Below are 25,000 nucleotides of genomic sequence, written 5' to 3'. Positions count from 1 at the left end.
AGAAGCAAACTCTCATAAAACCTTAATCACCACTAGTCCCAGGAAACTTTGAAGTAATTCATTCTGTCGCAATAATTTGAATCAAGTTAGTGAACATCTTAATTATCATAACTTGTCCGAATACATTTACAAAAAGAGTTTATAGATACAAACCAAAAAAAAAAAAATAAATAAAAAAGATAATAAAAAAGAAAACGAAAATAAACCGAAGAACATTAATTTTTGACATTGGGTGGAGTGCACATAAATGTTTGGAAGCATTCAAAAACAACGAAATTAATAGATATTATATAAACAAACTGCATGATGTAAGATAAAACTTGACAGTAAAGTAAAATTAATTAGTCCTGTATCCACTATGACTGGGCATTGTAGGACGACAGAGGTGCAAGGAATTGAGTTATGTTTCACTAATTTTACAATATTCAGGTTAACATTCCATTGTTACATAACTTTTAAATGTTTTACAAGTAAAAATTTTCCAAACTTTACAAATTTCAGGTCACATTTCCTGATGATTTATAATGATGATCATCATATATTTATAACACTTAAGTATTCTCATCAAGGAAAGAAGCTATTTCAGTTCTACATTCTGATCCTCTAAAAGGCACAGCTGCATTCCACTCTACGTTACTGCTCGCATTCAGATAAGCGCAGCAACTATACACGCGTTCTAGATCTCCATTTACAAGAAATGAACAACCTACAACCACTGACACAATGCTATACTTCATCCGCCCTCGGCTACTCCTGCAGCAACTTCAACAGATTCAGCTCCTCTTAACTAACAAGATATGAACTCCAGTGGCGTAGCTAGAGTGTGTGCAGCTCGAAGCAGCTTTAGAATCTCCACACCCAGCACACCCAAAAGTGCCGCTCCCCATAAAAGGGTCGCCCGGAGCAGATGCTTTTCGAATGCATCTGTTAATTTGTGTCCTAAGGATGAAAATATTTGATTCGTTTAGTATTTTTGTTTATTTTTTTTTTTGTGCTTAATCTAAATAATTTTATAACAATTCTTTACTATCTCAACATTTTGAATGGCCTGCAAATTAAATTTTAAAGGTCTACATTTTTATGTATTTATTGAAAAAGGAATCGAAAACATTCCAGCGGTTAAAACATAGCATGGTTTGATCTTCTGCTCAACTTTGCCTCAGGTGTGTAACTTTTAAGGGTTCAAAAGTTGTTAGAAACTAGCCATATTGGGGTTCCAATTGCTTTTGTAGCGTTTTTCTATGATGGAAACATTGATGAAATGTTCATCATTAAGCGAATTTATATTTTCCGGAATAAAATGAGAGTCCTAGAAATGAATTTTTAATTACATAATGCACCTTATTGCACGGTAATTATTTAAGAATAATTTTGGTCCCGACACCTCGTCTAGGTAAACTCCATTTAAGTCTCCTTCAAATTTCTCACTTCTTAACATTTCTAATTTGGAAAGAGAACCTTCTGGAAATGTCTTCTTTACTTTTGGCGTCGCTGATTCTGAGAAAGTTATTTCTGAAATGTTTGAATCCAGTTTTATTTCATGCCTCTCTTTAACGAAGTCTTTCATAAATGAAAGCCTTATGTACGACGAACTGGGTGATGGGAGCATTTTCTCAGAGTCCACTAATGAATTTTTCAAAGCACTGTGGGAAACCGGTCGCATGAACTGACTCTAGATTAGAGTGTTTAATTCATGTATGTTAATCGAAAATATATAAAGGACTTAATTCTTGTTCTGAATATCTAACTTGCATTGTTGTACTAACGGCATAAAGTGACGTTTCTGTTCTTGTTCAGAACAAAGCATCTACATAAAGAATCAGCAATGTGAACTTATACAGTAACTGTTAGTAAAATGTCATTCACAAATAAGTCGGCCATGAATCTACTCTAAGCACAGACACTGAGCTTATGTTTGAAGTGTTTAACTAGCAATGCTCAGTCTGCTGATAGAACTATTAACAGTATTATCAGAATTTTCTGACCAAAGGACACTTCACAGTTAATGCAACATAAATTAATATTAAAATCTTTGATTATATTCTGTCTAGGCTTGACAATAGCTACAGAAAGTCGCACAAAATACAGAAACAAACTTTCATTTATTTTGGATGTTTCCATACTGGTTAAATTAACTACACATTTTATTACTCCAGCTTTAAAGTTATTGCAGGCCACTGTATAGACACCAGTATAAGCACTGAGAGAAGTAAGTTGAGTGAAAACTGTTATGATATATTCTTTTCTACTTTAGGCACAAGGCCCGAAATTTGGAGGGGGATGCAGTCGATTAGATCGACTTAGTACGTAACTGGTACTTAATTTATCGATCCCGAAAGGATGGAAGGCAAAGTTGACCTCGGCAGAATTTGAACTCAGAACGTAAAGACAGACGAAATACCGATTTCTTTATTACCTAAAAAAAAGCTATACAAAGAGGTTTTATAGGACATCACAAAACATGAAGACAGTACAAAACGCAACAAACATAAAATTGGGGAATTAAAAATTACAAAAACGAATGATAATAGTAGAAGAAAAATTAAAATAAAAGGATTATATGCAAGAATGAAAAAATGAGGCGCAATGTCCACTCGACCCCCGAAGTTGGGTGGTTACATTTATCCAGTTTTTCACTTTTACTTTAACGGTTTTGCAACTAAAAAAATTGAAATATTCTCGTTATTTTTCTCCCATTAATCACTGTTACTTCCGTCTCTATCAATTGTAAATAATCAGTTCTAGGCGGTGGTGGAGTCTCCACCAACCAAATCCGTTGCGTTCTTACATTCTCATCAAATTATTTTATGTACTCCCAGTAGTTTTCCTCATGTATCAAAATGCATTTCTCAGCACATTTCTCTGGCATCTTCACTCATTATTTCCTCTAACTTTGCGATTTTTCTCTCCATCTGCTCGCTTTTCTCGTACTTTATCAAAACCCCCTTGACATCTTTATCCGTTCTCTCCTCCTCTTCTTGTACATTGTTAGTTTCTGGCTTTCCTATCTCTTTTTTGCTTTCTGTTGACCGTTCCTTTGACTTATTTTTCTTTCCCTTTTTAGGGTTAGAAGCTCCATTTTCGTTCTTCTCCTTTGTTTTCTCTGTTTCATATTTCTGTCGCTCTTTCTTTTCCTCAGTGTGGTCTACAATGTTTTCCTCCTCTGCTTGTGTTTTCTCTTGCTGCGGATGTGTAAACTCATATAGAGGGCATTTGGTCTTCATATGGCCTCTTTCCCCGCATATGTAACAATTTGGTTTTCTTCCCTCGACTACGACAATTAATGTCCTCTCGTCCGCCACTTCAATCTGGTAGGGAATTCTTTCTATGTCCTCGAATGTGGCAAAAAGCCACATTTCGAATTCGAATCCCCACCAGTTGCGCAGTTTTGTTTCCGCCACTGGACCCAATTCCGGATCCTCCTTGGTTGCAGCCAGAACTGTTGCAACCAACCACTTCGGTTTAATTTCTGGTGGCACTCTCGGAATTCTTATTCTCACACTTCTTCTCTCTCTATAACTTGGTAGTAATGCTATTTTTGGTGTTTTTAAAATGGTGGTCGCATGCTTGGTTGCCTTTTCTATGGTAGCAAACCTCATCTCAACCGTACCGAACTTTCTTCCTCTGTTGATGTACATGGATTCATTCACAATTTCACCCAGGCACTCCTCGATTCCCTCTTCCGTTACCATTTCAATTTTACAAGTTTCGACAGCCTGTGTACGATACACAACTGTCCTCAGAATTTTATCTTCCTTGGTCTCTTTTGGGGGGAACAATTTGTATGAGTCTCCCTCTACTTCTATCACATTCTTGCTTCTGTTCACCTCCTTTATATCCAACTTGATTAACTTGGTTTCCAGCGGCACTGGCTTCTTCGCCGCAGCGGCCCTGGCGTAGCTCTCCATACTGGAAACACTACCACTCGCCACAGGTGGGGGGAAAAATGCAGCGGCTCGCGTGAAACGTTACAATAAACTCCACAAAAACCACAATTATTCACAGAGACAACTTACAGTAATTCACACAGTTTTCATAGTGACACAGCAGTATTCACAATAATTCACAGACAGACGAAATACCGCTAAGCATTTCGCCCGGCGTGCTAACGTTTCTGTCAGCTCGCCGCCTTGCTGTTATGATATATTGTGTGAAAAATACTGTAGGCTGGTTATTGTTTTCTACTGTTGTCGATGTCCATGTATAGTGTACTTGTAGTCTTTGAAACACTTGCACGTATTGCATTTGAGAAATTTAAGCCCCTCCAAACGTCTCAAACGCCACTGGCTGGAAGAAATGGTTCACTGACAAGTCTTAGTGTGTCTGTAGCTTTCGATTTGGCTAGGATTACCACAAATTTGCAAACTTTAAAAGCTATTAACTTCTTATTTATTAATTTATGGCAAAAATGAATTTCAGTTTCATAATTAGCATACAAAACTAAATCGGTACATCAAATTTGAAAAAATAACTGGAACAAGATTTACAAAAAGAAAAAATTTAAATGTGCGGCAGCAACAGACAAGATTCAATCATCCATTATGGCAAACTGATGGTAGTAGAGACAGATTCCGAAAAAATCTCACTGATGTTTTAAAGTAGCAATTAAGTCTGGTCAAAGCAACCAGAAATGAAATAAATTTGTTTATAATTAAATTGGCAATGACTCAATGAGAGGACAATGTAGGGGAATACACAGACGAAATCCAAGACCAAGACTTCCTAATGTCTTTAATTATTTGTAGGTACAATGCATTTGCCGAGGAGGCCGTGTTCCCCGTGTATGTTACTATACAGAAGAACTGGGGTAAAATAGTCAAGGCCGTTTCCTGCATTAAAAATTAACAGTTAAGTAGGCGCTTGAAAAGGTGGTGTGGAAAGAAGGTATATAAATATTTTAAATGATTTTATAGCGGTTTATGTGTATATATGTGTATAAAGTTTAATGCTTAGTTGATAATGATAATTTGTAAAAAGAAACTTTTCACTCAGTTACACGCACATAAACACTCACACGCGCGCACACATACACGCACACACACATACGCAATAGCCAAAAAAGCAACAAACAAACAAACAAACAAACAAAAGGTCACATACATAAACACACTCATACATCGAACTTACTGAATACACAGATTCTGTCATCTGAACAACTCTGCCCGACGGACCGGTTTATATTGCTATTTTGTCCCCGACCTTTTTTTCTTTGTCACCAGAATAATCACCCACAGACATACACTACTCATAAAATACATTAATGCTACTAAATACATACTTTCACCATACCACCATTACCACCACCATCACCACCATTATTACCGTCGTGACTGATATTATCAACACTTATTCCTCACCATCGTCCCACTACATTGACATTGTCACCACCACGATCACCACCACTGATGTTTCTATAGCTATAAGACATACCGTTACCATCATAATTTGTATCACCACCACCACCACCACCACCGCAGCCCTCGACCACTATACACACGTCAGGGAATTTCTACGTAGTTGTTTGACCTACTAGAGATAGCAGGCAAATCTTCCCTCAAGTCTTGAAATACTATTTTAGTGTAACAAAGTGCGTAGTTTTATATAGGCTAGAGCAGGGGTTTTCAAACTTTTTGACTTGCGGACCCCTTTATATTTCAGGCTTTACCTTATAAACGCTTATGAAATTTATACATAAATATTTGCTTAAAATAACATTTTTACATTTATTTATTTAACAGTATTTAACAAATAGGTTTATTGTCAATTAAAAGATTTCGATTAAAAACCATATATAAAATCAAATTGCCCATAAAAAGTATTTGCTGTCCACGGACCCCTGTCTTGTCCTTGCGGACCCCCCTGTGGTCCGCGGACCACAGTTTGAAAACCCTTGGGCTAGAGAAATGGATGGCCACCTCATGGCCCAACAAAGGTCTATTCATTCAGAGATGAAACTAGAGTTTACAACAGCTGCAACACCATAACCCCAGGTGCAGACCCAACGTCATCCTTACAATTGCAAACGTGCCGTGAGTACCACCACACCACCTCAACTGACGCTGAACACTTAATAAGGAATTTATTTGCGTGGACGCTCCACCTATCAGAAATAACAACCAAATCTCCTTCAAATAACACCCTTCTGTCTTCAATAAAGAAGGTCATTTATCTTCATCCACGGTTGTAGGTAGTAGACAATGATGTCTTAATGCATGGGTACAATGAGCAGCTATGCTGAAGCTTCACGAGTCTAGGGGACAATTGTGATCTAGGTATTCTGTGGCTTGCTATCAATAAATAAATATTTATTTCTTTATTGCCCACCGGCGGCTAAACATAGAGGGGATTGACAAGGATAGACAAAGGGATTCAGTCAATTACATCGATCCCCAGTGCGTAACTGGTACTTATTTAATCGACCCCGAAAGGATGAAAGGCAAGATCGACCTCGGCGGAATTTGAACTCATAACGAAACGGTGGCCGAAATGCTGTTAAGCATTTTGCCCGGCGTGCTAACGATTCTGCCAGCTCATAGGACCCAGTGCCTTGATTTGTCCGAAGCGGGTAGGAGTGGGGTGTGTTACAATGCTACTAATAATCCTTTCTATTATAGGCACGAGGCCTGCAGTTTTGGGGGAAGAGATTAGTCGATTACATTGACCCCCAGAATTTCACTGGTACTTAATTTATCGACCCCGAAAGGATGAAAGGCGAAGTCGATTTCGGCAGGATTTGACCTCAGCACGTAGCGACGGGCGGAATACCGCTAAGTATTTCGCCCGGCGTGCTAACCACTCTGCTACGAATAATGCGCACCTGACTCTCTAGGGTGAAATATACAACAAAAAAAAGAACAAAAAAAAAAAAAACAGGGAGGGGGGTCAGTCGATTAGATCGACTTCAGTACGCAACTGGTACTTAATTTATCGACCCCGAAAGGATGAAAGGTAAAGTCGACCTCGGCGGAAAACAGGTATTATTCATAGATGTTGGACTGACCTTGGGCCAAACAGCACCATCGTTACAAGCAACACTACACTTACCTCCACCAACACCACTGACCACAATAAGAATTCCTTCCACCACCACCACCACCATCACCATCGCTGACCCCGCCACCGCTATCTAAGTCACCACCGTCGTTCTTTCATCACGATCGCATTGGTCACATCACGGTTTTATATTATTTAACAATCCGCTCTTTGTAATTTTCACCCTGTACATTATACACCGCCGTCGCATCTACCAGCGCCTCCGCCACGACTGCAATTATCTGTACTTCTACCACTACTACTCTTATTAATATTCTCACCACTGTTGTTCCATGAGGCACCCGTATCACAACTACCACCACCACCACCACTTGAATCTCTAATACTACCACTCTTGTCATCAATATCAACACTTAACACCCATACAAATACCAAACACCCACACCACCGCTACCGGTATCGCCCTCTTCTACTACCGCAATAACATTGCCAAAAACACCACCACCACCACCACCACCACCACCACCACCACCACTACTACTACTACTACTACTACTACTACTACTACCATCACTGCGATCACCACCATCACCACCGCCGCCGCCGCTACTACTACTACTACTACTACTACTACTACTACTTCACCACTATCACCAACAATAGCAACAACAACATCACTATGACAATAACCAGTTCCAGTGTAATTACTACAACGGCTGTCGTCATAGCCGTCACCACATGAACGGCGTCACTGCCGTCTGAAGTCATTTAACTTTGAATATTACTTTTGTTCAGTTTTCGTTTGGGATTTTTACCGTAAAGGAATTGAAAATATACGGGTTTTCACCGGATTACAGAGAAAAGTAAGTAGGTTAGAAACAAATTGCAACAACAAAAACAACAGACTAACAGTAACAACAAAATAATAACTATATTTAATAAGTAACAAAGATGGCATAAACTCCTTTTGTCAAATTTATTATTATGGTTTAGCTACAGGTGAGCCCTGATCAAACAAACGTACGATCAAAAATATTCTTGCCGTGAATATTCTGTCTCTTCAAAAAGCTCAGTGTAATGCGAAATCTTATCCATTGTGTCATTTTCTGAATGAGTAGGTGTATCATTTGAGAAGAAATCTGTTGTTAATTTTAGCAGTTCAAACTATTGTGAAACTCTTGAATCTGATCAATAACCACAGTGCTTAGTTTTAACAATGAATGAAAAACAAAATAAGCGGTCTCTGATAGAATTCCAAACTCTGAGTTGGTTTAACCAACATACTTTGCTTCACGTTAGAGAAGGTTTATATATTTTTGCATTTTCTTTTTCTAGCCTGGGGGGAAGGGCTAATGCAATTTCGTACCTCTCCTTGAAAAATGCATTTTTTCCGAAAAATATTTTTCCGGATTCTTACGTTTTAGATGTCGGTGATTACGAATAAGCGGAAAAAACAAAATTGTTTTAGATTTCACCTCCACCTCACCCCGAATTAAAAAATTTTGATTTTGTTTACTTTGAAGAGATTGTAGCGAATTGACAAACTTGTGCAAATCGAAATTAAATATAGACAAAAACATTAAAGTGAAAATAATTTGCGTTTTACTTGTGTTTGCCTTAAATAATCGTAAAACTTTTTCAGCCGTTTATTTATTTGTCTGTCTACTTATTTGTTTATTTATTTGTCTGTCCGTTTATTCATATCTATCTATCTATCTATCTATCTATCTATCTATCTAATCTATCTATTTATACACATATCTATATGCTTATTGAATTTAACATTTTGAAAACGTGGTTTCTTGCATGTTCGGAATCTCTGTCATTGAAAATATAGGAACCCGCTGAAAAAAATAAATAAATAAATAAACCGGAAATGTCTGTTTTTGTGTGTACGTCTGTGTGTGTGGGTGGAGGGGGTGACTATGAGTGGGGTCCGCCGGGGAGGCGGCAGTGAAATTTGAAAAATTTTAATTTGGGGAGAAAGGGTGATTGAGGTAGGCATTTTAAATTTGGAAAAAGTGGTTTTAAAAAGAAAATTCGGATAAAGTTTAAGATCTTAAATTGTGTGTGGGGGAGGAGGGTGTTGAAATTTAAAAATTCTTTTTTTTGCATATTCGTAATCTCCGACATCTAAAACGCAGGAATCTGAAAAAATATTTAAAAAAAAAATAATGCATTTTTCAAGGAGAGGTGTGAAACTGCATTAGCCCCAAGAATAAAAGAATAAAAGAATTATAGAAATATAACCAATTTATTGCAGATAAATTTTAACATTTTGTATGGACCCCCAGGGGTCATATGAGCCTTGGTTGAGAACCATTACTTTTAACATTTCTAACTGTGATCACTGACTCGTTGTTTTCAAATTTATCTATTTAGAAAAGACGTGAATATAGTCACACCCCATCTCTCAACTTATCTCTTCTGAAAATGTGGGGCCTTATGGTTTTGGACATAAAAACGATTGGGTTTGACATTGTAGAGCGACATCTGCTTTACAAATGATTAAAAAAAAAATGATGTCTTTTTTATCTTTTATTGCGGTTATGCTGGAGCACCGCCTTGTTATAATTTTTTTTTGTATTTTGTATTCTTTTTGCTATTGTTGTTAATTTGTCTCCAATGTCTGCCTTCATCGAATAGACTAATTTCAATAGCATTTCAGGTGTAACTGTTCAACTTATTATATTTCTGACTGTGTATACATCATCCAATGTGAATTTTTCTTTATTTCTTTCTTTTCCCCTTAAAACAAGCTAGGCTGTCATTTGATGGAGTTTGGTTAGTATTTCTAGCGTAAGAATGTTGCAAATGTAACGCTCCCCAGGAATTAGCGAATGTTGCAGATGTACGTGTGTGAGAGTAAAGCACTGGCACGGTTTGGGCTACCTGTTATCATCCGCAGCGGGGGCATATTTCCGTTCGATCTACTCACACGCATATACATCTGCAGCATTGGCTAATTCTTGAAGAGGGACCACAACCTCGAAATATTGAATGCAGGGTAAGTCACCATTAATTCATATGCCTGTTTTCTTGTGATTTGCTTTGGGTTAATTTCGCATTGTTCCGGCCTTACCCACGGATTTTATATAAAGGTATGAAGACTGTGTGAAGGAACGTCCGAAGAAACTAGATATGAACAAAAGTGATTGAGAAAATGTTCTAGATCGGAACAAGTGGAAAGGTGTTGTTAGGACTAGTTGCAATGCCTGGGAGGAAAAGATGATTCAGCACTCTGAACTTAAAGGGGCCTGTCACAAAGGAACAATTGGAACTGTAATCAACAGTGAACAATGGCTTTGGTTGACCCGAGGCTGTAACAGAAGACATTTGCTCAAGGTGTCAAACTGTGGCACTGAACCTTGAACCATGTGATTAGGGAGCAAGATTCTTATCACACAGCCACGCGATAAAGAATTCTTTTTTAATGGTTCTTATGGCGCAGGTATGGCTTGTGGCAAGAAACTTGCTTACCAACCACATGGTTCCGGGTTCAGTCCAACTGCAAGGCACCTTGGTCAAGTGTCTTCTACTATAGCCTCGGGCCGACCAATGCATGCCTTGTGAGTGGATTTGGTGGGCAGAAACTGAAAGAAGCCCGTCGTATATATATATATATATATATATATATATATATATATATATATATATATATATATATATATATATATATATACATATATATATATATATATATATATATATATATATATATATATATATATATATATATACATACATATACATAATATGTGAGTGTGTGCCTTTGTGTCTGTTTGATCCTCATCATCGTTGGAAAACCGGTGTTGGTGCGCTTACGTTCCCGTTACTTAGTCGATTTCTTCGACTAAAAACCTCCAAAGGCGGTGCTTCAGCATGACCGCAGTCAAATGACTGAAACATGTTAGAGAATAAAAGAATTACTATTTAAAAAGAATTACTTTTATTTAACAGAATGTCACTAACCGTTATGGAAGATGTTTCTGTATAAAGAGTATTCTTTGTCTTGGGTGTATTTTGTGTCTGCAGGCGAAAGAAAGATAGCAAAAACAAGAATATCTGCCGATTATAAACAACATTTAAATGACAAACTTTAAGCTCCTCTTATCCAATCCCTTAATGTGATCGTTTAGCAGGTGACCCTGCTTTTGTACTGACACAAGATATATTATCTATTCTTATTATTGCTATTCCAGGAAAAGGAGGAGGAGGAGGAGGAGGTGGAGGGGAGGAGGAGGAGAAGAAGAAGAAGCAACATTAAAGGTGAGTCAGTTATTTACCCTAGTCTTGTGTTAATCTGTTATCTATACTCTTGCACCAGCTTTCCAAAATTCTTTCGTTCACAAAACCTTTTAAAACGTTCTTCCTCGTATAGGAATTGCTTTTGCAAGGAACGGTATTTCCAACCAAAAGCTTCTTTTGTACGATTTGGAAAGTGTGAACGCATTAAATCCCTTGCTCTGTTAGCGAGATGGACTTTCTCCCTGATATAAGAAACTATTTGTTGGCATCTTTTGAGTTTCTTGATTTCTTCCGTCTAGCCATTTTGTTTTTCTCTGGCCACATATTTTTTCAGACATTTCTTAATTTCAGTACTGTTGATTCCCGTCTATACGATTTATACACTTGTAAAAATTGGTGTTTTTTAGTGCTCAAAGTTTCTTGAGATGAAACCCGTATCATTCCAGGGAGAATGACATCATCCTTTTGCTTCAGAACTGAGCCTGCAATTTTTTTTCTCCATTGTATGTTCTGTTCAGTTGTTAATAACACAGGGGAAAGAAGACGTGTCTTTCTTTGAAGATTCGTCATTGTTGATATTAACTGTTGTTTTCATTGTTCAAGTTGTTGCTGTCCTTATTGCTGATTTTGTTGCTGGTGCTGCCTTTATGCTGCTATTACTATTGTTATTGTGGTGGTAGTTGACATCATATTTGCTGTGGTTACTTTCTTATCCATCTCAGAGAGATGACTGCTTTATAACAGTCATCTCTATAAAGGAGTCTACCTATGGACTGCTATATCCGCCGATTCTAGGTTTAGGAGGGACGAGAGAAATAATATCTTGTCTTTTATGCCTGCCCCTATCACTAAATCTGAATTGGTCATTTTAAGGTTAAGTATAATGAGAGAGAGAGAGAGAAAAAAAAAAGGAAAGGCAAAATAAAAGAGTCTGAAACGGTCATGATAGTCATTCCGAGATTAAAAAAGAAGAGTGACATCTACGTCGGATGTCAGTTCACCTCTAGAAAACAATAATAAAAATTTGAACAACCGAAATCGGCAAACGTAAATAAATTTACGAAAATGACAGCGATATTCCAGCGTGGATTCTACAGAGATTGCCAATATCCTCTTCTTGTTCTTCAAGTAGTACTTTGATAAATTAATGAGATCTTAGAACACTATCAGAACGGTGAACTGGCTGAATCGTCAAGGCGTTTGGTGAAATGCTTCGTTGTATTTCTTCCGACGTTCTGAGTCCAAATTCCGTCCAGGTCGACGGATCCCTTTCGAGATCGATAAAATAACACCAGTTGCAAACTGGGGTCGCTGTGATCGACTGGCCCTCTTTCAAATTTTTGGCCTCGTGCCTATAATAAAAATTATTATTATTATTATTATTATTATTGTTATTGTTGTTGTTGAGTGAGAGAGCATGCCTTCAAAGTGTCACTGGGGTAAAATATACGAAGCCCCGCATGCCCATTATAACCACCCGTCAGATAAGGGTACACCAGGCACATGCATCACAAACAAATGTGCGCGACATGGTGATCTCATATCAAAATAAACAGCACATGACCCCACAGGTGGGGGCTCAGTTCGAATTTTCTTCCTGTCGAGTAGCCCATCCCGTTCAAAAGGTCCCTGAATAAGAGTTACTTAAGGATGTTGAACGAAGCGCCCATGTTTCCCAAAGTGAATTATTCAAACCCCAAAGAATTCCTCTCAACACATGGCTATGATGCTCCCCCCCCCCCCACTACTTCTGCTCGTGAACAGATATACACATATCGTCAGTCACCAAAGGACATGCTCAACTGGTTAAGGCCAAACAACTGACAAGCAAATCTATGGTATTAAGCAGAATATTTTGCTGTAGCCCATCTTTTTATACCAAGACAAAAAACAATGTACACGATAAGACTTCCAATCAATTTAGATGAGAAGCTATCAGAGCCAGTGCCTGGTACTGCATGAGGGCTATTATTATTATTATTATTATTATTATTATTATTATTATTATTATTATTATTATTATTATTAGAGCGAAGGCAGAAAGTTGGCAGAGTCGTTGGCACGCCGGGCGAAATGCTTAGCAGAATTTGGAGATGACAGGAGAGATCTTATATATTTCAAGGGCCTTGAGTATTCAATTATGTGAGACTTTCCAGTAGTCTATCCATGCTATACTCGGGTTCTTCTTTTCGCTCCGGTAATAATAATAATAATAATAATAATAATAATAATAATGATGATGATGATAATAATGATGATGATGATTATTATTATTATTATTATTATTATTATTATTATTATTATTATTATTATTATTATTATTATTATTATTATTATTATTATTATCATCATCATTGCGTTATTCTTCTTTCAATTTTTTTTCCTTTCTTGCCGAGTGTCTTCCCGATATATAGGGCAAAGAAACTTACTGCATGTATATATTGGTAGGTCATTAAATAAACACTAATATTATTTTTATTATTAAGCCGGTACATTCTAATTTAATTACAGGTATGTTATCTTGAAGTTTAGTGACAACAAGTTTCCTCAAATCTCAAGAAACTCTCTTAGAATTCTTGCAGAATATAGGACGATACTTTTCTACAGGTCGACAATGTTTGTTTTAATTCTAGTCTTTCAGTCTTTTAGCTAGCATTCTGGGTGCTGTGCCAAATGCACCAACGACTACAAGAATAACTGTTGTCTTGGTCTTCCACAGTCACTTCAGCTCTCTGGCTAGATCCTGATATTTTTCAATTTTTTTCAACTTCTTTAGTCTCGACTTTGTTATCATCGAGAATTGCAAAGTCTATGGTCTTACACTTAATTTTGTCCTCTACGGCCATATCTACTCTTCTTGCTTTAATAATATAGTCAGTCTTTATGAGAAAGTCCTATAAGATCCTGTTATTCTCATTTTCTGCCACAGCTTCTGGTTCGTGTTCATACCAATTTCCTGTTGTTTCGAAGCCACAATCTCAACTAACATCCTTAAAATCGTTAGAATGTTAAAACATTCAATGATTCACGAATGTGGTAATCATGTCACAGGTCTTCCCGCAATGTATCCTAGACATTGTTAAATTTGTCTTCTACTTAAAATTTTTGATAAACAGCTTATCTACGAGTAGCTGGTCTTAACTTCTCTTACAGTTCCATATACAACCCTTCTGTACAGCAGAGAGAATTTCGTTCTCATCAAGAAATATATACAGGTCATCAGCAATTATTCCTGTGAGTAGCTACTCTCACAAGTGGGATGCAAGGTATTGATGTTTAATTATCTACAGTATTCCTGTTTGAAGCATCCTTCGAACATAGTGGTGTTCGTTCAATAGTTACCCTCTCAAGAACTTCATTTCCGTTCATAAATGTATTAAGTTGTTCTGTTATTCATTTATGGCTCCCAATCAGCTACTTTATCCCGTCCGAACTGAACACCATCAGATCCGATTACTCATTTTCCCTCTTATCACCCATTTTCTTTTTCAACTTTAATTTTTTCTTGTTATGAACAACAGACAGACTTTTTTTTTCAAAGTTTGCAACCTCTTAACCTCAGCATAATACTGCTCTTCCTTACTCCACATCTCACAACTTCTTTTGTTGCTGGTATAACACTCTAGTGTTTCCCCACCCCCATTAAAATTTATTTTAGTTAATTTAGAATAATCTATTTTGCCTATACTGCTTCACTCTTGGATCACATGTTCTTATTTTCCCTCGCTTTGCTAAAAATGCGCTGTTTTAGTCCTTCAAATACAACATTCAGTCCCTTTTTATCAATAACATACTTTTTATATTACTACTTTTGTTGCTGCGGCTGCGGCTACCTTTTCGGGGCATATTCCGTTCCTTCTGAAGATATTATCCTTAGGTCATATAAATTTGATATTTACTTAATATTTACTAAGTATTAATTGAAACAGCTGTAAGGAATGGTGATTAATTTGCTGTTAATAATAAACAAATATTAACTTCTCAATCTCCGTTTTCTTTTTCTTTTTTTATATATATACTAGCAGAGGCACTCGGCGTTGGTCGGGAATTAAATTGTTCTTTATATATTAGAAAAAAAAAAGCAAAATATGTTGTATAGAAATTTATTATTCTAAATTCAATTTATTCTTCAATTGGAAAATCAATTCATAAAAAAATAATGAAATAATAATAATATAAAAAAACGAAAATACAAAATTTACCACTTTTATGAAGGGAGATAAATTGTATCACATATGTTGAAGGAAATTACGTAAGAGCTTCTGGGTAAACGACATTCTTTGTTTCCTGGTTTGGAGCATAGACAAATAAGTCTTGCCAACTACCAACCCTGGAGCAACCAACATAAAGTTGACCAAGAGAAAAGCAAGGCTCAATTAAGTCCAAGCCAGTTGATTTCAAAGTCTGACCTTGAGCTTTATTAATAGACATTGCGAAGCAAAGTCACACTGGGAATTGTGTTCGTTTGAACTCAAATGGCATGTCTATTGGTTTGATTGAAATTCTTAGAATAAAAACCTCTTCCTCAGAGGCACATCCATTGATGATGGTAGCTTCTATCACATTAGGTGATAATGTCTTCACAATCAACCTTGTCCCATTGCATAATTTAGGAGGATCTAAATTTGTTAGAAGTATTATTAGGACTCCTACCTTCAGAAAAAATTATGTGGAGGAGTTCCAGGTAGCTCAAGAGAATTCAGGAACTCTGTTGTATAATGGACAGCTTGATTTTCATCAAGGACTGAACCAACTAATATGTACTCCTTAATGACTTTTGGAATCTTATTCATTAATTCATGATTAATCCTTGCTACTGTCTCAGTTTTTTTTTTTTTTTTTTTTGAGCAAGAATTGCCCTTTCACACAACCATTTATGTGAATTATAATTATTACATCAGTCTAGAAAAATCCTGTTCTTCAGTTCAGCTGGAAAATTATGTGAATATTTTCACAAGAGTGATTGAAATAGAAGGCGATTGTGGAACGCCGCGCGCGTGCGCACCCACACACATGGACACACACATATACAGTGTCAAACTTCAGATGAAATGAACGTGTGTGTGTGAGAAAGAGTGGAAAAGAGAGAGCGAGTGAAGGGGTGTGTTGTCATGCATACGTACATACATAAATATGCATACATCTTTTTTGTATGTATGTGTGCGTGTGTGTGTGAAAGAGAGAGTGAGTGCCACTTAGACATTACCCTCTCCCCACTCTCTCTCACACACATACATAAATACAAAAATATATATTTATATGTATTTATGTATGTACGTATACATTACAAAACACCTCTTCTCTCTGTCTCTCTCTCTCTCTCTCACACACACACATACATAAATGTATACAAACGTATATACAAAAACACATATGTGCGTGTGTGACTGACTACAAATACATACAAGTAAATAAATAAAAAAGCTATTTATGGAAATTAACGAAGTAAGCAGAGTCAAGCGAAATTTGTGAACTTAGTAAATATTTCTTTCAGTGATATATCGTAGTTGTTTGCAAATAGCGAATTAAAACTTGAAATGCAAACATTGAAATAGAGAGAAATTTCGCAAACGAAAATGGAAAATTTTGCCGTTGCTACGTCGATACCGGAAGCTGACATTAAGAAACCTTTTTTAAAGAAGTGAGTCATATGCATAAAGCAATATTATTTACTTTTAATAAAGAAATAAACTGAAGAGCCTAATTGGTGTCCGAGATCAAATTATTCTTGCATAACTGTTATCTACATTGAAAGAACGCGTCAGTTTTTTAAACGCACGAATTTTATATAAATGAAGTCAAATTAAGAAATATAACGCCATTCCTCTGAGAGCATTAGTCGTTATATATATATAATACAAAAGATATATAAGCATATGCATGTATACACACATATATTATATGTACATACCTACATCTACATGTGTATATAGATGCATATTCGGGTACAGGACGTTAGACAAATGAACTACAGACAACGGAACGAACACATAGGAAAACAAACAAGCCACTTGTGGAATCATTCCTTCATCAGCTGCCTCTATTCTAAACTAGGCGTTTCGAAGATAAGGCAGGACGCACTCTTAGAATAGTTTCTTCCTGAGTAGTGGATTAACCCACTAAACAGAGGATTCCAAGGTAGCAAACACAAACCAAGACAGGAAAAATTGGACAGTGATAAAACAAATAAACTCAATTATATAAGTATGGACAACAGTTACTGTTGATCACACTTATATAATTAAGACAATTTCCACTTCCATACCGTTTTTCAGTAAAATCCACAGCTCGGTGTTCAGTTACTTTCGCATCTTAGCTCCCTTCAACATCATTTCAAGACGCATAAGGGAAGAAAAAGATCTTATAACATTCAAACGGTTCCCGGACGTACACCTACAACAAATTCCAGATAAACGACTTACACCCGGATCTATCTCTGCAAACAACTGTTCAGTCGAATGGGCTAAGTTCTTCACAGAAAAGCATCGATCAAGCAGACCGTTGGTCAATTACCTTCGAAACTTGTCCATAACTGTAACAGAAAGCATGATTAAATGTCTTCTCCAAGTGGTGTTATTAAGTTAGTCATATCCTGGACCAATCCTGGCCGAAACCTTGACATCTAAGTACTTGTGCGTAAGTTTGTACGTATGCCACTCATATAATTCCATTTTATAGTTAACTTATATATTTTATTTATTTGTCTAATTATTTTTATTGTTATCCTTAATCACCTTTTACGCCTTTTTGTTCTAGTTTGTCCTATTTCTTGGCGTAATAAGCTACTCCGACCCTTACCCACTTTTAAGTTCCTCTTTATTGTACATAATTCTCTCCCACTATTCCCTACTACTGTTGTTTATTATATAAGTAATATCTTTTCAGTTGCCATTACAATTTTCATAAAGTTAACAAGCTGCAGAATCGTTGGCACGCCGGATAAAAAGCTTAGCGGCATTTCGTCCGTCTTTACGTTCTGAATTCAAATTCTGTTGAATGTGCCTTTTGTCCTTTCGAGGTCGATAAATTAAATATCAGTTGAGTACAGAGGTCTCCCCCGAAATTGCCAGCTTTGTGCGAAGAGTTCGAGACCACTATTTCAATTATCATAAATACAGTGAGCGGGCATTATTGTCAGCACGTCGGTGAAAATGCTTAGCTGCATTTCGTCCGTCTTTATGTCTTTTTTAAAAATATATTTTCCTCAGCTTTGACCCGATTGTAATTGAGGTTGCTAATAGAATATCTGGATAATTTTTGGTGCTTAACAATCAAAATTCCTTTCTATGATAGATTCCAAGTCAATTTTTTCTCCACACTAGTGTCTAATTTGATCATTTTCAATTTTCAAACATCATGTTTAAACTAGAACCAAATGAATAATGACTAATTTCAGTAAGTTTTCTCTTTAACTGCATGGTGCGTAAATATACCAGGAAGAGAGTCATTCGAACGGATGGTGAAGCATATATAGAGGATATTTTGTGTTAAATTTTTAGATTCAGTTGAGTTTCATTAATTTCATATCTTATGCCATTTTTCCACGCCCCTCTTTCATTTAACCAAGATATTTTAAATCATTGCGGCATTTCAGATCTTTGTGATACTTAAAAATGGGTCAAGGATGGATATCGGTGTGTATGAGTCCGTTTTCAAATCTCATTCTAGAGAAATGAAAAGGCAAATTTACCTTGTTCTATCTTACTCATTTTGCCCCAGCTAAATTTGCCTTTTGCAGGGAAGGTCATTTGTTAAGCAAATACAGTTTTTGTAAGGTAGTGAACATTTGTAAAAAATAGTTTTTTCTCCAAGCCAAAAATGCAGTAAACATTACTCATTGTTATCTCCATCTCCGCCCCTATATTTTATTTACTTTTAATTGGGTTAATTTAGTACGCTGTGAGGAAAACAGTTGGCATTCGTTTTATAGCATATTCAGACATGTTTTCTGTCCATACAGCTCGAGGTTCCACTATTCATCATAAGAAACCTATAAATCAAACTTACCAAAGGACATTATTATATTTACTAACTCCGTCTTACATTTAACTGGTCTATCAAGTAAACTTCCTACAATGAACAAAGTCAACAGTATTTTCAAAGCCCAAAACAAATGCGTTGTATGCGGGGCGGGGAGAAAATTCTGAATTTTATACCTTTCTCTCAATCTCTCGGTTTCGCCCATCTCTGCCTCTGTCTCTCTCTCCGCTCCTTCTCTGTCTCCTTCTCTCTTTGTACATACATACATACATACATACATACATATTCTTTTACTTGTTTCAGTCATTTGACAGCGGCCGTGATGGATTACTGCCTTAAAAAGTTTTAGTCGAAGAAATCGACCCTAGGGTTTATTTTTTGCAAGCCCAGTGCTTATTCTGTTGGTCTCTTTTGCCGAATTGCTAGGTCACAGGGATGTAAAGACACCAACATTGGTTGTCAAGCGATGGTGGGGGGTACAAACACAGACACAAAGACGCACATAATACATACATACATAAATACATACACACACACATACACTACACACACACATATCGTTGCTATTATGTTAAACTGTCTTATGTCCAAATGGACTTTTTTTTTTACAATATTTAATTTTGCTTGCAATATCCGGTTCTTTTGGTCAAACTATCGTATCTCCAGCTGTTTCCGATGCCAAGATAAGAAAATTATCAAAGTGTAATAGAACAGTTTAGCATTTTTCAAAAGTGTAGTAAGTCCAACATACGACAGTTTTGCAAAAATATTTCTGGCTGAAAATATCATACACGCATGGAGTTACGATTTTATGCACCCAACAAAGTATTTTTGTTAAGCGGAAACTGTTGCTAATGTAAAAAGTAATGAAATGTTGAAACTATTTTTTCGTTTTCTGAAAAAGCAACGTTTTGGACTGACGACTCATTTGCATAATAGCAACGATATGCATATATTGAGTCATCCCATAAATAATGTGGTTTTTTCAATTGCATGAACTAAAAGTCAGAGGGGGACAGGATAAACTATCTGCATCAACTTGCTATAAAAGCAGGTAGTAATTTTACCTTGTCCTTATTCTTAGTGCAAGTTTTGAAGAGTGTAGTTCGATTTTTTTAACAATCATTTTTCCAAAGCTATAGTGGAAGTGACAAAGGAGCATATTCGGCACATTTTCTTTCATGAGTTCAATAAAGGCAACAACGCAACGGAAAGTGCGAGGAATATCAATGCAGTATATGGGGATTGGACAATAAGCATAAGCCAGTGTCAACGGTAATTCCAGAAATTCTGAGCCAGTAACTACAACGTAGAACACGAGCCTCGTCCTGGAAGATCTGTAGAGCTCGACGAGGACATACTGCAAACCCTAGTGGAGCAAAATTCCGTCGTAACTGTTAAAGAACCAGTAGAGAAGCTTGGATTTGGTAATTCAACCATTCATCGATATCTGTGTGACATCGCAAAGCTCAGCAAATTCGGTCAATGGGTTCCTCACAAACTTCATTCACTTTGTTCTCTCATTTAATCACTTTATTCTCTCATTTCTTCTGGATTTTCCTTCGCTACATCGTATTTTCTGCACTCATCGATTGACAGTGGCTCAAACCAACATAATAACTACTGTAACAATTTTATATATCTTAGAAAGTCAGCGAAATACATTTGCACAGATCTCCTCCATCTGATTAACAGTAAACAAATTAAAAATCACAAACAATGAAACTCTTTTTCTTTTATCTTCTATTGTAAAATCAAGTTTTCCTGAATTTGCAATGCATTAGTCACTAATGGTATATATGATTTTACTACAAATTTATGTAATAAGGACACAATGCATAGGCTGGGACAAAGCTCATTTTTTCTCCCAAACGCTTTGTTTCCTGTTTGCATTTTTGTGGGGTTTTTTCGCTGTTTTCCACCCAATAAACGTCCAAATACACATTGCATCCATCAACTGTATGCATAGGCGCAGCTGTGGCTATGTGGTAAGAAGCTTGCTTTCCAACCACATGGTTCTAGGTTCAGTCCCACTACGTGGCATCTTTGGTAGGTGTTTTCTACTATAGTGCGTATATATTTGCATGTATGCATGTATGCATGTATGTATGACATTGTTCAGTTTTATTTGAAGATTTCTTGCCAATAGAGAAAGAGCCGGTTTCTAACCTAGATTCAAGGTTCTTTCATTGGAATTTCAACATCAACAACAGAGTATTTTTGTTTACATATATGTATGTGTTTATACTCTTTTACTCTTTTACTTGTTTCAGTCATTTGAATGTGGCCATGCTGGAGCACCGCCTTTAGTCGAGCAAATCGACCCCGGGATTTATTCCTTGTAAGCCTAGTACTTATTGAATCGGTCTATTTTGCCGAACCGCTTGGTTACGGGGACATAAACACACCAGCATCGGTAGTCAAGCAATACTAGGGGGACAAACACAGACACACAAACACACACACACATACATCACATACATACATACAGCATCGGCTGTACGTGAAGATGACCAATTTGCTGTTAATAACAAACAAATATTAACTTCCAATCTCCATTTTCTTTTAAATGAATATAAACTATATGTTTTTATATATGCCTATTATTTTAAGGAAATTCATTCTCCAAAAATGCTAGGTACTGAACCAGTATTTCCTTGGATGAAACCACTCCTTCATGAGGTTAATATACATATATACGACGGGCTTCTTCCAGTTTCCGTCTACCAAATTATTAAAATTCATACACTCAAAATAAAGAAGCAAAAAAATTTAAGTTTCCAATAATTATATATTTATTTTTTATTATTTTTATTTTCACAGATTAATTTCATCGGAAGTATGATCACATGTACACCAGCGACTTGGGAGTGTGTGAAAAGAAAGGAGGAGACGTTAATATAATTCCTGTGTGAATATTCATTCTTCAAACTTCAGTTCTATGCACGAAGTTAAGATATTCTGCAAATATGGTCTGTCTAAACCTGTTACCATGTCATTTCGAATCGAAAGAAACTATATTTAAACTATGTTTGATATTTTTGATACATACGGTTTTAATGGATTCAATATCTTCAGCGATATATCCACTCTGTGAATCTTTCTGCAAATGTAGATACAATCATAAAGATATCAACTGCGAAGATACGAATTTGACGTCAGTACCGAAAGGTATCCCTGGAACAGTGACGCATTTGTGAGTATAAAGCTACGTTTGCATACAATCTCTGACTGTAGTCAGTTCCATTTTCTCTCTTTCTTTATCTCTCTCTCTCTCTCTCTCTCTCTCTCTCTCTCTCTCTCTCTCTCTCTCTCTCTCTCTCGATATATATATATATATATATATATATATATATATATATATAAAATATATATATATATATATATATATATATATATATATATATATAAAATATATAGTTTTAGGGAAAATAACCAAGTTTCAAGAACTCATCGATGAAAATCCACTATCACATATAGAAAAATTAATAATTAAAATCAATTGAAATTATCGAAAATAAATTCTATTCAAAAATACAGCTAATTTATTTTCGATAATCTTAATTGATTTTAATCGATTTAAATTTCCTTTCTATATGAAAATTAGTTATGAAACACGTGTAGTCATTCTATTATCTTTATCTTATGATATTTACTTTGTTTTATATTATACTTATTTATTATGCCTTTAATTATTAATTTTTCTATATGTGATAGTGGATTTTCATCGATGAGTTCTTGAAACTTGTTTCTTTTCCCTAAAACTATATATATTATATATATTTTAATCTATAAAGCTCAATTTAATTTTAATTTTTTATAAATTGATTTTAATTGAGTTTTTACCTGTAATTTTGGATTTTGTCCCTAATATTATATATATATATATATATATATATATATATATATATATATATAATTAGTCTAAAAAGAAAAAAAAAGCAACGCAAGGACGTGATACATGCAAATTCCTGGCGTCGATTAAATTGATTTCACTCTTCTTTCAAAGTGTGTAACAAGCTTACACATTTCTATATACTTTTATATCAATAAGCAATATATTTGGTGCTTTTTATTTTGCAGCAAATGTGTGTTGTATAGACTCCTTTAAACTAGACAGAGTGAAGGCATATCACGTAGTGGTTAGGATGTTCGGTTCATGAACAAAATACTGTGGGTTCAATGGCTAGATAAGACATTTCATTTCACCTTTCTCCAATTTACTCAGTTGTGATTGAATATCAACCAAATCCTGGTGCAACTCTCTCTTTCTCTCTCTCTCGTCCAGCTGTCACATCATGAATGTTCCGCTGTTTCAAGGGTGAGATGTCTGTCGAAAGGGCATCTATGTATGATTACGACTGTATAGGCACCTAAAATAATTATCGAAAAGTGTGGTACATGCTATCAAGCCACGATCTTCACGCTCGAGAATGACGGCTAGTTATACTATGTACACAAGCTCAAGTTTTGTGGGAGTTTACACATGGGGAAATCGATTCCTCTATTTGTTTAACATTTACTAGCCAATAAATAAATAAATAAATAAACAAATGAATAGATAAATAAAAGAAATCTGTGCATCAGTATGTTATGAAGACAAACCAGTAATAGCCGGATGGAATCTGCTTCCATTGCCTCCACTGTCTATACGATCCTGAAGCTATATAATACATTTAACACAGCTATGCGACCAAAGTGTAAAGCGAACGTAAGATTTATGAACAAGCGCATTCACTCTAATAGTTTACTGTTTGTATTATTGTATCTAAAATGTTTTTCACGAAATGATTTATTGGTAATTAAAACTGTTTCATGTCCTAGCTGAGTGTTGACATCAATAAACTTTGCATAAACAACCACTAAAAATTGACTTCTTTCTGTCTTGACTCCAAGTCTGTGTATTTCAACATTAAAAATAGTTCTGTTTATGACATTTCCAAACGAGGATAGCAACATAAGTGGAATGAAACGGTTTCAAACGTGGTAGAAATCAAAGTGAACCAAATCTATGGCTGCGTTGCAATCACGTTCTTTTAGGTTCAGTCCCACACTTTGGATAAACATCTTCTACAATAGCTCCGAGCCGACTAATATCTTGACCGCAGGATGCTCGTCGTATATATAACTGTATACATCTATCAATATACTGACATATATACATAGGCGCAGGAGTGGCTGTGTGGTAAGTAGCTCGCTTACCAACGACATGGTTCTGGGTTCGTGGCACCTTGGGCGTAAGTGTCTTCTACTATAGCCTCGAGCCGACCAAAGCCTTGTGAGTGGATTTGGTAGACGGGAACTGAAAGAAGCCTGTCATGTGTGCGTGCGTGTGTGTGTGTGTGCGTGTGTGTGTGTGTATGTATGTATGTGTGTCTGTGTTTGTCACCCCAGCATCGTTTGACAACCGATGGTGGTGTGTTTACGTCAAAAGTGACCGATAGAATAAGTACTAGGCTTACAAAGAATAAGCCCTGGGGTCTATTTGCTCGACTAAAGGCCGCAGTTAAATGGCTGAAAAGAGTAAAAGAGTAAGAGTATGTATGTATGTATGTGTGCATATATGCATGCATGCATGTATGTACGTATGTATGTATGCATGCATGTACGTAAAGACTGGTATTTAGGGCAGTGTGTTACATATCCCAGGGCCCCAATAATTATAGGTATAAACTTGAACTAGTTCAGCATAGGTATTCTCTTTTTCACTGATCTTCAGCTTTATGTTAACATCCACTGGGCGGCTAATTTCCACAACCGTACACAATTTCTTTTCTCT

General features: G+C 36.2%; 1 protein-coding gene across 2 annotated transcripts in view; it reads left to right on the top strand.

The window, feature by feature from the left end:
• Nucleotides 1–7,219: 7,219 nt before the first annotated feature.
• Nucleotides 7,220–25,000, top strand: part of LOC106882741 (adhesion G protein-coupled receptor G6) — a 55,061-nt gene continuing 37,280 nt past the window's right edge. Inside the window, exons 1-3 of one of the 2 annotated variants that reach the window (XM_089358911.1) lie at nucleotides 7,220–7,856; nucleotides 11,196–11,262; nucleotides 22,045–22,417. In XM_089358911.1, the coding sequence (XP_089215037.1) occupies nucleotides 22,191–22,417 (227 nt within the window). In that variant the 5' untranslated portion in view covers nucleotides 7,220–7,856; nucleotides 11,196–11,262; nucleotides 22,045–22,190. Of the gene's footprint in view, nucleotides 7,857–11,195; nucleotides 11,263–16,524; nucleotides 17,886–22,044; nucleotides 22,418–25,000 lie in introns of those variants that run through there. The other variant, XM_089358912.1, reaches the window with a different exon arrangement.

Source organism: Octopus bimaculoides, chromosome 10 (genome assembly GCF_046866305.1).
Source record: "Octopus bimaculoides isolate indiv1 chromosome 10, ASM4686630v1, whole genome shotgun sequence".
NCBI classification, from domain to species: domain Eukaryota; kingdom Metazoa; phylum Mollusca; class Cephalopoda; order Octopoda; family Octopodidae; genus Octopus; species Octopus bimaculoides.
Note: the sequence above shows the minus strand (reverse complement) of the source record. Positions and strands in the feature narration are given on the sequence as shown.